The sequence below is a fragment of the Ctenopharyngodon idella genome, chromosome 7 (genome assembly GCF_019924925.1).
Source record: "Ctenopharyngodon idella isolate HZGC_01 chromosome 7, HZGC01, whole genome shotgun sequence".
In the NCBI taxonomy this organism is placed as follows: domain Eukaryota; kingdom Metazoa; phylum Chordata; class Actinopteri; order Cypriniformes; family Xenocyprididae; genus Ctenopharyngodon; species Ctenopharyngodon idella.
In genome coordinates, this window is record NC_067226.1 from 21435683 (window position 1) to 21448312 (window position 12630).

General features: G+C 36.9%; 1 protein-coding gene across 2 annotated transcripts in view; it reads right to left on the reverse strand.

The window, feature by feature from the left end:
- Window positions 1–373: 373 nt before the first annotated feature.
- The window catches only part of stim2b (stromal interaction molecule 2b), a 49222-nt gene continuing 36965 nt past the window's right edge, over window positions 374–12630 (reverse strand). For both annotated transcript variants that reach the window (XM_051900997.1, XM_051900996.1), the window contains exons 6-13: window positions 10461–10576; window positions 9740–9917; window positions 8929–9106; window positions 6067–6228; window positions 5509–5609; window positions 5166–5404; window positions 2905–3085; window positions 374–2221 (exon numbers count right to left, since the gene is read on the reverse strand). In XM_051900997.1, the coding sequence (XP_051756957.1) occupies window positions 1693–2221; window positions 2905–3085; window positions 5166–5404; window positions 5509–5609; window positions 6067–6228; window positions 8929–9106; window positions 9740–9917; window positions 10461–10576 (1684 nt within the window). In that variant the 3' untranslated portion in view covers window positions 374–1692. The remainder of the gene's footprint in view (window positions 2222–2904; window positions 3086–5165; window positions 5405–5508; window positions 5610–6066; window positions 6229–8928; window positions 9107–9739; window positions 9918–10460; window positions 10577–12630) is intronic.

Genomic DNA, 12630 nt, shown 5'->3' on the forward strand with positions numbered 1-12630 from the left:
TCAGTATTGGCCGATGCTGTACAAATGTGCACCACGATGCATGTGTGTGATGCTGAAGCAAGAGCCGGCCAATAATGAGTCGGCGTTCTGATGTAGAACCCTGAAGCGCTGCACTGTGTTTACTACGTCAACAGCATAGGAGACTGACATGGAAGAGAAGGAATTGTTGAATAAAGTCGTTTTGTTTTTGTGCACAAAAAGTATTCTTGTCGCTTCATAACATTAAGGTTGAACAACTGTAGTCACGTGGACCATTTTAACGATGTTTTTTATGACCTTTCTGGGCTTTGAAAGGTGCAATGACGTCGCTGCCTATGTGTGGTTCAGAAACTGCTTGGATTTCATCAAAAATATCTTAATTTGTGTTCCGAAGATGAACGAAGGTCTTACAGGTTTGGAACAACATGAGGGTGAGTAATTAATGACAGGAATTTAATTTTTGGGTGAACTAACCCTTTAAGCACAAAAAAACAAAAACAAATAGAGGACTATAAAAGTTGTCCATATGACTTGTGCAGTATATTAAGAGTCTTCTAAAGCCATATGATAGGTTTGTGTGGAAAACAGCTTAAAATTTAAGTTATTTTTCACTCATTATCTGCACTCAGTCCAGATCAGCTGTAGTAACCAAACACAGCATGCCATTTTTAATGCCGCACTGAAACAGAAATAGCGACAGATATTTTCTTCCATATTGTGATGTAGGACATCAGAGTGTAATGGATTATCAAAAAAGAAAAATGTAGGGTAGAGACTTGGTTCTGTCCATCAGTTGATGATTGGATTTTGAGATCTGAGTATTGCATTTAAAATGGAGTCAGATCTGAATGTGAGCTTGTAGTCAATTGCGGAGAAGCAGGGTTCAAGCCAGGGCTGCCCAATCATGTTCCTGGAGATCTACCTACCTGCAGATTTTTCAAATTATAACGCCTTAAATTTAGATTTTGCTGGGGTGAAGTAGAAAAAGACAGTGAGATGCCACAACAGTCAAAAACATCCATCTGAAGCATTTGTAAATTGGCTAACAGTAAAAAAAACAAAATACGGATGGACAGAATAATTGGAATATAGCACATGAGTTGTATAAACTGCTTGATTTTGGTGCTTTTCTTTTTTTGAGTTTACCAGCCCTTGGTCACTATGAACCTTGGTTGTATGACAAGAGCTATGTAACGGTTCTTCAAAAAAAAAATATATATATATATATATTATTTTGTGTTCCACATTAAAAACAGCATACAGGTTGGGAAGGGCATGGGGGAAAGTAAATAATGACAGAATTATCACTTGTGGATCACCATACATTTAAAACTAATTATTCTAGGAACTTCAAAGAGATTTGGATAATGTTGGACTGTTTTGGTGTACTTCCTGACCCCTTCCTGGTGACATAATTAGGGTGCACTTTATAGAAAACAAAAACCTAACAGAAGACTGTGAAGAGGCCATGTTCTGCAAAATGCTAACATGACATTTTCTGGCCTTCAAAGGCGTATGTGTGAGGCTAAAAAAACATCACCATAAAAAGGCTTCCAACCCAGGACTATACCCAGATGGAGCTACATTCCATTTAAATTAAAAAAGGACAAAGAAACTGAAAAATGTTTTGGCTTCTGGTTGACAGCATCACCCTCATTTATTTTGTTTTAAGGCTTCTTTTTCTCTCCATTTCATCCTCTTCTCTACTGTTCCTCACAGCTTTTTGCTTTTCTTGAACAAGCTCTTGATCTTGGAGCGTTTTTTCTCTCCGTTATCACAAGAGTCCTGGGAGGAGGTGGTTTGGAGTTGCTTGGGCTCCTTGATAGCTTTGCTTTCTATGTCGAGTGAGCTAATCGAGGGGTAATGTCCCTCTGGAGGCGTCCCACCAGCGGGCAGCTGCCCCATGCTGTATGACTTTTCTAGAATGCCATTATAGGCCACAGCTTTGGTTCCAGGGTGAAAGGTTAAACTTTGAGATTCTGGAAGGGTGGAAGGGCGGGTAAGGTCAGGAGAGCCCTTGTGAACTGAGGAGGAGTCAAGAGATGAAGGGGAGGATGTGGAGGGAGGTAAGGTCTCCATGGCTGCAGCCTGGGCCTCTTGCGCCAGGAGAAGAAGTTCCTCACGAGAGATTTTACGTGGTGGGGTATCCGTGCCCGTAACACATGTACTTTGACCGGAGAACTGCTTCCTGCCCAAAGAGGAACTAAGAGAGTCTGAATCTGAGCATGTGTCCTGGGGGTCCCTGTGTAACAGAAACATAAAAAATAACATAAAATGCATCATAATAATCTACACACTGTCGGTCAAAAGTTTGGAATAATAAATTTTTTAAAAATGTTTTTGAAAGAAGTCTCTTATGCTCACCAAGGCTGCATTTATTTGATCACAATTATAGCAAAAACAGTATTATTTGTATAGCAAAAACTTTTTTCAACATTCATAATAAAAGAACCATTATAAATAATTGACCACCAATAATAATTGAGCACTAACTCAGAATATTAAAATTATTTCTGAAGGATCATGTGACAGAGAAGACTGGAAAAATGGCTGCTGAAAATTCAGCTTTGCATCACAATAAATGACATTATTAAAATATATTCAAATAGAAAGCAGTTATTTTACATTAAAATACTATTTCACAATATTACAGATTTACTGTATCTTTGATCAAATAAATGCAGCCTCGGTGATCATAAGAGACTTTCAAAAATATTTAAAAAAATGTATTATTCCAAAATTTTGACCAGTAGTGTACATTCACAGACATAAATAACATATACAGTAAATGACATTTCATAAAGACAGGTAAGTTAACAAATTAACGTACAGAATTTTTAAATAGAAAGCTTTGTATATCAAATAAAATTCTAGTAAGATATGCAGAAAAAAAGGTTAAAAAAAGAAAAGCTGTAGATGTCATACCCCTTCCTTTCTACAGTGAAGAAGATGTGGTCATCGTCTCCCTCGGGTCTGTACGCCAGGGGGGCCGAGGCCATGGACAACAGGTCAGGGTCAGCAGAGAGGTTCGAAGGCTGAGACAGAAGACTTCTGCGAGAACGACAAACACTGCTGTTGCGGGCCAGAGGAGGACGAATCAAAGGAGCTGTGAGGACAAATATATCATTATGCACTTTCTCATGGTATGCATATCATAACAAAGAATGTACATTATGAATGAACAAGTACTGTCCAATGAAAAGTCCAATGCTGAAATAATAAAGGAACATTTCAAACACACAAGATTCTGACAAACTAACACTGACAAAGTGACAAGCAATAAAAGCAGTTCAATATATGTTAATCAGAGTATCTTTCGCAACCACATGCGACGAGAGACACTACATTTTGTCAGTCACTTGGTTTTAAGATATCTTTTTGAACCAAAATCCCATTCCTCATCTACATTAAATATTAAGCATGGACTTCACTGTTACATGACAATATGTTTCAAAACATTGTATTAGGGATGCACCAATATTAAAATTCGGGCTGATACCTACAACGTATATTGGAAAAGGTTGGAGTCTGTCTTTATTTTTTTTTTAAGAAATTAATACTTTTATTTAGCAAGGATGCATTAAATTAATAAAAAGTGACAGTAAAGACATTTATAATGCAACAAAAGATTTCATATCCACCTTATTCCTACGACCTATGACGCTTTGTGCGAATTATGGGTGTAACTTTCGTTAAGCTGTAAACAGTCAGTGAAAGGCTCGCTCTATGAACACAATAATACGTTTTTTTTTGTTTTTTGTTTTTTTTTTAACTGGGTACAATGCGATGACATTATTCTACTCACCCTTCAACCAATGAACATTAAAAGTACATTTAAAAGTGTAAAAGCATCAACAAGGTAGTTTCAACAGGCCATGAAAAAGCGCGATTCTTTCCACAGCAATAACGGACAGATTAAATATAACTATAGTGATATATATCTGTATTATGTAATATATACGTTGCCTTAATAAAAAATGTTCATGAACTTCAGCATTGCGTGATACTATTTCAAAGTGATAAATTATAAATTGATAATAAATTGTATTTACCTGTGAAAACAAACCTGGAAAGAGACGTGAGGCTTTGAGGAGAAAAACGAGAGATTCTTTGTGCATTCCAGTGAATTATTAATGGGATATATCGTAAATTATATATCGGGAGAACAGACCTCAAATGTGCAGTATATGTTGTCCTTTTTCATACTATTACAGCGGTATGCAAAGGGACAAAAGAAAATAATCACAAAGATACTGAAGCGACTGAAGCGACTGAAAAGAGCTCTTGCCATAGATATTCTTGTTATAAGATGTTACGTTAAAATACCAAGCGTTACGTTATTCTCATGATTTCTGAAAATAAAACATGAAAGAAAAATTGACAGCTCATTCAGTCAAACTGACGGATAAGCTTTATTTGTAGGGCAACCTTATGATTTGAAACAATTCGTTTCAGTCTTTTTAAATGGACGTTCCCCAAACCGGAAGTACAACCCATAATTCGAAACGCATTAGGCTAGTCAGGAATAAGGTGGATAAATGCTGTTCTTTTTAGCTTTCTATTCACCCAAAAATCCTGAAAAACGTCTCAGGTTACGTATGTAACCAAGGTTCCCTGAGATGGAACGAGACGCTGCGTCAAGTGCTTTGGGAACGCCTCTGCGTGATTGTGTCGTGAAGCACATGTAAAATCAGTCCAATGGCGTGACAGAACATCATAGGCGGGTGACGTCATGACCAGGAAACTATAAAGCACACTTGAACCAAACAGTGTCAGCTTCTGAAAAGTCGAAGTAAGTCGGTTACAGGCATGCCGGGAGTATGGCAATGTGACGCAGCGTCTCATTCCCTCTCAGGGAACCATGGCTACATACGTAACCTGAGACGTTCCCTTTCAAGGGAACTCGTGCTGCGTCAAGTGCTTTAGGGAACGAAATACCATACTGATACTGATAAATTACAAATCTCTAATATGTCTGTTAACCCGTATGATAACCAATATCCTGTGCATCCCTATATTGTATATTTCTTAAGTGCATGTGAATGAGTTCAGTGTAGAAAGAAAATTGTTTGTTTCTGGAATGTTGTGTTGTATCTTAACATATACATTAGTTAAAAAATTAAGTAATTTAAAGTCACATTTTCGCAATATTTCCCACAATATTGATTTTAAAGAGAGAAACTTACAAGTGAACTGTGGAATGATTGGTGGTGTGTCCTCGTCAAGATCGTCCACCCCGCCAGCGATTGGGTAGGGTGGCACCGACATCCGCGGCATGACCACCCAGCTGTGATCGGCGTACAGTGAAGCAGTGAGGCTGGGCAGCCCAGAGTTATTAACCACTGGAAAGCCACATAATTTCTCTATTTGCTGCCAGCGGTGGAGACGTTCCCGCAAACAAGCTGTAACCTCTGACAGAGATTTTCTAAAAAGAAAAAACAGTGATAAGCCTTCATGTAATGTGAGAAACCATTAGCATTTTGTGTGGGTGGTTGGTAAAGTGACTGCATGTGTATTAAGTGTGCTTACTTAGCCTCAAGTATTTTGTGGTCTACTTCATCCAGCGATGAGCTGTGTGCAACATGAAGGGTACCAAACACAGAGTTCCTCTTCTTCTTTATCTTTTCTGCCTGAAATTCACACAACATGAAAACAGAAACACACAAGTGGTGAAAATACAAAGACACTGCATGGAAATGCACCAGTCGTTTGTTGGTTGTACTGAACTCAAGCTCATCTCTCCTGCTGCAGTGGCTGCTAATTGCTTTAGTTTAACTGCTGATGACTCATTCCAGAAGCAAATAACAAACGGAAAAACAAACCATGTAGTTAAAAGGTAATTTAACCACATCATTAAAGATCTAAATTAAAGGGGAGAAGTTTCAGCTTCATTTTTATTAGTCGCTGAGAGAGAAAGATATTTATTTAGGTAGTTTGAAACTGAAAATTAAACTTCACTTTTAATGTATATTGGTTGATGTACAAAGTACATCTTTTATAAACTCAAAGAACCAATAACTGTTTGGTCAGCAACTTTAAAACAACCACTTCCTGTTCTAACAGGAAGTGACAACATAAACCACTCACCTCGTCCTTTGCGACCATAAGCTGCATCTCGGCGTTCTGTTTTTTAATGTTGTAGTACTGCACTTCCACCTCATGTGTGAGCTGTAGCCACATCTGCAGGGCTTCAGGCACCGACCAATCTGACTGCATCTCCTTCTCTGCTCTCTTTAGCGCCATTCGCACCTGGAAATACCCAACAAACACAAACACTCAAACATATATTACAAGTGGAATATATCATTTGTAATGTGGAATGACTAAAAATAACCACTATGCCTCCATCTAGTGGTGTATTTAAAGAAGGGGGTTGTTGTAAGGCAATAGACGAGCAATGGTAAACTGCAGGAAATTAATGCATTTTGGATGCATTTCAGTTAATTACATTTTAGTTCAATTTTGCAAGGTGATTTTAATAGCTTGAAAAATAAATGTATCATTACTGTATCAAGTCCATAGCTCATATATATTACGTATTGTATTACTTTTAGACAGACAGAAATTCTGACCACAAAGCCAACATACAAATGACCTCTTTGATACATAAAATGGTCTATTATTGGTTAGTTTGTTTTTTTGGTAACATTCATTTCACTTCTTACAATACAAATGCCTACCATTCAAAAGTTTGGGTCATTAAGATTTTTTTTTCTTTTCTGGGGGGAAGGAAATTAATACAAATCCGATTCCAAAAAAGTTGGGACACTGTACAAATTGTGAATAAAAAAGGAATGCAGCGATGTGGAAGTTTCAAATTTCAATATTTTATTCAGAATACAACATAGATGACATATCAAATGTTTAAACTGAAAATGTATCATTTTAAGGGAAAAATAAGTTGATTTTAAATTTCATGGCATCAACACATCTCAAAAAAGTTGGGACAAGGCCATGTTTACCACTGTGTGGCATCCCCTCTTCTTTTTATAACAGTCTGCAAACGTCTGGGGACTGAGGAGACAAGTTGCTCAAGTTTAGGAATAGGAATGTTGTCCCATTCTTGTCTAATACAGGCTTCTAGTTGCTCAACTGTCTTTGGTCTTCTTTGTCGCATCTTCCTCTTTATGATGCGCCAAATGTTTTCTATGGGTGAAAGATCTGGACTGCAGGCTGGCCATTTCAGTACCCGGATCCTTCTTCTACACAGCCATGATGTTGTAATTGATGCAGTATGTGGTCTGGCATTGTCATGTTGGAAAATGCAAGGTCTTCCCTGAAAGAGACGACATCTGGATGGGAGCATATGTTGTTCTAGAACTTGGATATACCTTTCAGCATTGATGGTGCCTTTCCAGATGTGTAAGCTGCCCATGCCACACGCACTCATGCAACCCCATACCATCAGAGATGCAGGCTTCTGAACTGAGCGCTGATAACGACTTGGGTTGTCCTTGTTCTCTTTAGTCCGGATGACATGGCGTCCCAGTTTTCCAAAAAGAATTTCAAATTTTGATTCGTCTGACAACAGAACAGTTTTCAACTTTGCCACAGTCCATTTTAAATGAGCCTTGGCCTAGAGAAAACGCCTGTGCTTCTGGATCATGTTTAGATATGGCTTCTTTTTTGACCTATAGAGTTTTAGTCAGCAACGGCGAATGGCACGGTGGATTGTGTTCACCGACAATGTTCTCTGGAAGTATTCCTGAGCCCGTGTTGTGATTTCCATTACAGTAGCATTCCTGTATGTGATGCAGTGCCGTCTCAGGGCCCGAAGATCACGGGCATCGAGTATGGTTTTCCGGCCTTGACCCTTACGCACAGAGATTGTTCCAGATTCTCTGAATCTTTGGATGATATTATGCACTGTAGATGATGATAACTTTAAACTCTTTGCAATTTTTCTCTGAGAAACTCCTTTCTGATATTGCTCCACTATTTTTCGCCGCAGCATTGGGGGAATTGGTGATCCTCTGCCCATCTTGACTTCTGAGAGACACTGCCACTCTGAGAGGCTCTTTTTATACCCAATCATGTTGCCAATTTACCTAATAAGTTGCAAATTGGTCCTCCAGCTTTTCCTTATATGTACATTTAACTTTTCCGGCCTCTTATTGCTACCTGTCCCAACTTTTTTGGAAAGTGTAGCTCTCATGAAATCCAAAATGAACCAATATTTGGCATGACATTTCAAAATGTCTCACTTTCAACATTTGATATGTTATCTATATTCTATTGTGAATAAAATATAAGTTTATGAGATTTGTAAATTATTGCATTCCTTTTTTATTCACAATTTGTACAGTGTCCCAACTTTTTTGGAATCGGGTTTGTACTTTTATTTAGCCAGGAAGCATCAAGTTGATCAAAAGTTACAGTAATGACTTTTACTTTTGTTAAAAAGATTACTATTTAAAATAAATGCTGTTCTTTTGAACTTTCTATTCATCAAAAAAAAAAATCTGAAGGATGATGTGACACTGAAGACTGGAGTAATGGCTGCTGAAAATTCAGCTTTGTCATCACAGAAATAAATTACATTTTAAAATATATTCAAATAGAAAAATTGTTATAATATTTCACAATTTACTGTATTTTTGATCAACTAAATGCAGTCTTGGTGAGCATTCGAGACTTCTTTCGAAAACATTAAATTCACATACTGACCCAAAACATCTGAACGGTTGTGTACTGTATAAATGTAAACTGTATACGGCCATGTACACAAAATCATGCCAATAAATTACTCTAAATTAAAATCGAATTGTATATGCGTCATGTAAAAATTTTAACTGTGGTTGGTTGTTTTACATGTCAGTCAGACTGCTTACTGTGTAGGTGGGCATTTCTTAGCCTGAATAAACTACATTATGCATAAAGTCCTGCTTATCACACTAAAGACCAACTCACATCTATGAAAGACTTTGTGTGATTGATATTAGTTCCTACCTGCACTAGTTCCTCCTCTGCGTACTTGAGTCTGCTGAGTTCACATTCAGCCCCCTCTCGCAGCTCTCGCAGTCTGCTAGCTTCTCTCTTTGCTCCGTTGATCTCGTCACGCATCTTCTGCTCCAGGTTTTGCTTCTCCACGGCCACTGTCCGGTTCTCCTCCTGAGCCTTTTCCAACCTGATGAAACCAGAGGGCAATTTAAGTCACATCTGAAATCTGCTGTGTTGCAATTTAAAAATATTATTATTAATAATAATAATCATACTCTGCCATAATTTATTCAATCTCATGTTGTTCCAAACCTATGACGTATTTCTTCTGTGGAAAATAAAAGAAAGAGTATCCTATCCACTATTTTCCATATAATAGAAGTGAATGGGGATATAGGCTCTGAAGCTTCATAATACCATAAACAGAGTAATAATATCATAAATAGTCATATGATAGCTTTGTATGATTTCTTATCACATTATGAATGTAATGCCATACTTGAAATGTAATCGTCATTGACAACGGGTCTCATTGTATTGATATAATCTCTTAGATCTTGCTAGTCTCTCCTTTTGTGTTCCACAGAAAAAAAGAAAAAAAAAACGTGGATCTGGAATGACATGAGGGTGTGTAAATGATGACAGAATTTCCTTTTTAGGATGAACTATTCCCTGGAGGCTACTTATAGAAGAGCTTAACGAGCCTTCTCATAATAAGAAATGAAATGTGATGTTATACAGATGATAGGATAAGACAGAATATCCCATGGTCTTATTCAAACAGGCCCAGTCTCTCTCTCACTGTCTGTTATTTGCTCACCGGCTCTGTAGCTCTATCAGGCTCAGCTCAGCATGCTGTAGACTCTCCAAATCTTTCATCATCTGGGAGATGTGAACTTTAGACGATTTGTTCTGTATGTATGCAAACCAGCAGCCCCCAACACCAATGATGATTGAAATCATCAAAATAAAGTCCTTCAGCCAGTGATGGTGTGGACCTAGAGGAAGAAGAGAGGAAAAGAAAGCATTTAAACATACAATAGTTTTAAATAAGAAACTAACCAAACTTCGCAATACTTGAGTGAGCTGTTAAAGGGATAATCCACCCAAAACTGAAAATTATCTCATCATTTACTTACGCTCATGTCATTCCTGTTTAGTTGGAAATTAAACAGTTGCAGTTACCATTGACTTCCATTGCATGGACAAAAAATACAATGAAAGTCAATGGGAACATTCTTCAAAATATCTTCTTTTGTGTTCAGCAAAATATGAATTTCTTTCCAAAGCAAAACATTGTACTGACCCTAAACCTTTGAATGGTAATGTAGTCACATGGACTATGATACTTGTGGTGCTCTTTGTACCTTAAAAGCTTCCATTCCCATTCATTTGAACTGCATTGAAAACAGTGAGTAGTACATGATTTGTGTTCCAAGGAAGCAAAGTCATATGGTGTTGGAACAACATAAATGCTGGGCTGAACTATCCTTTTAAATAAACAATTAACGTCTTGATGCAGCTTATGTGAATACACTTACGTAGTGGAGGTCCAAAAAGCACTGCGTCCAATGCTTTTAGATTTAATTTCTGTTTATGTCGTTGGTCTAATATCTTTAGCTGCATTGACATAAACGACGGTTCATTGGCCGCTATTCTGTAACAGAAAGAAAAAACAAAGCAGGTCAGGAGTAAGAATGTGAGTCAAGATCACGCAAAATCAGCCTGTTTCTACTGACATGAATCATAGTTTGTGATTACTCAAACAAATGTTGTTATTTGAAACGTATAGTGCAAATCAACATAAGGACATCCAATAAATGGTTATACTTAATTTTGATGGTCCCCTTTAGACAACAACAATAAGTAAAGTAGCACCTACATGTCAACTAACTCTCATTAGGGGTTAGTCGAATAAGGGGTTTGGGTTAATAGAACAAGTTGACATTTAGCTGCAAAGTTACTTACAGTCAGTAGAATGTCTGCCAAAATAAAATCTTAAGAGATATTAAGCAGACAGTCTACGAATACCCTAATGAGAATTAGTTGACATGTAGGTTGCAACATTACTTATAGTCAACAGAATGTCTAAAGGGAACCATCAAAATAAAGTGTTACCCAATAAATCTTTTAAGGGTAAAATGCATATACAATCTTAAGAATGAAAAACAAATCCTTGTAAGTGCAAAACTATCCTATAATGTGAAATGTATCCTCTATGTGACTGTATGTGTGTATGAATGGCAAGTTCAAGCTCAAAGGACTAATTTTAAGAAGCGAGTACTATATGACTGAAAGATCACACACATACTGGGCATAGCTGCAGGTGAAAGGTGATCTGCTGCTGTGACATCATTTCATGAGTCATGGAGAAGCAGCCTTGAGGGGAAACTCAACACCAGAAACCTTTCTTTACCCCCCACGCTCATGCACGTCTCCACTGTCTGTGCACTGACACATCATCACCACTAGGGGGAAGCGCTGCTGTTAAATCTCACATTTGGTGATTTTTTTTTATTGGTGTATCAGCATTTAAAAACTAATAATAATTAATGTTAAATACTTAAAATAAATTCTTAATAGGCTCTTTTTTTACTTTTAGCGGTAACACTTTACAATAAGGTCTCATTTTTAACATTATAATGCATTAATTAACATGAACAATGAGCAATATATTTTTACCTTTATTATTACCCTTTAATGTTAGTTAATACAAACGTTCATGTTAGTTCACAGGGCATTATCTAATGTTAACAGGTTAAACTTTTGACCTTTTTTGTTAAATGTTGAGATTAACTTTAACCCTTTTAATGCATAGAGGTCACTACAGCTATCAAAAAGCACTTTCTTGCATATGCATGGGTTTTGATGGCATAACTGCACATCAGCTTCTAGAGTGGACCCTAGTGCATCATCCTATACATTGCCACCAAGTGGCCAGCCGTTGTATGTCATTTTTTCCCCCTCTAAACCAAGATGGCCAATGGCCAGTCAGAAATGCCAAGTTGCTCCAGAATATCTATCCATTCCTTCTATCCTATGAGACTCTTGTAGGTAAAAAAAAAAAAAAAATGTTTTAGCATCAAGCAATATCTAATGAGTCATATCACAGTTAAATTTTGATTTATTGATTTTAAGTATTGATTTTAAATTGAGAGAAAATTCTGATCTGTCCACAATAGTGGCATCAATAGCTATATTTCAGCTACAATTCATACTATTACTATGGCTGTTCTTTTTGAAAATACTTCATCTGCAGTAACTTTTTTTGACTGTAAATAAATGTATTTGTGTTATTAGAAAGTAATTTGCATTCACATCAAAAAAGTAATGTGATTACGTAATGTATGTGTCTTTTAATAGATTACTTTACTCGTTACATAAAAAAAATTATCTGATTATGTAATGCACATTACTTGTTAGATCAAAAAGTAATTCAACTTGGTTAAATTAATCTAACTTGGATGGGTTAAATGCAGAGGACAAATTCTGAGTATGGGTTACCACACTTGGCCTTCACATGTCACTTTCACTTTCATGTAGTTAATTAATGTTAACAACTGAACCTTTATTGTAAAGTGTTACCCTTTTAGCGAGAAATGTAAGATATTTCTATTTTCTACTTGTTTCAACTCTAGTTTCAGTTCTCTATTAGGTTCTGTCACAGTAAGTGTAGCTTAAAAATCCCACTAAATAATGCATGAATAAAAA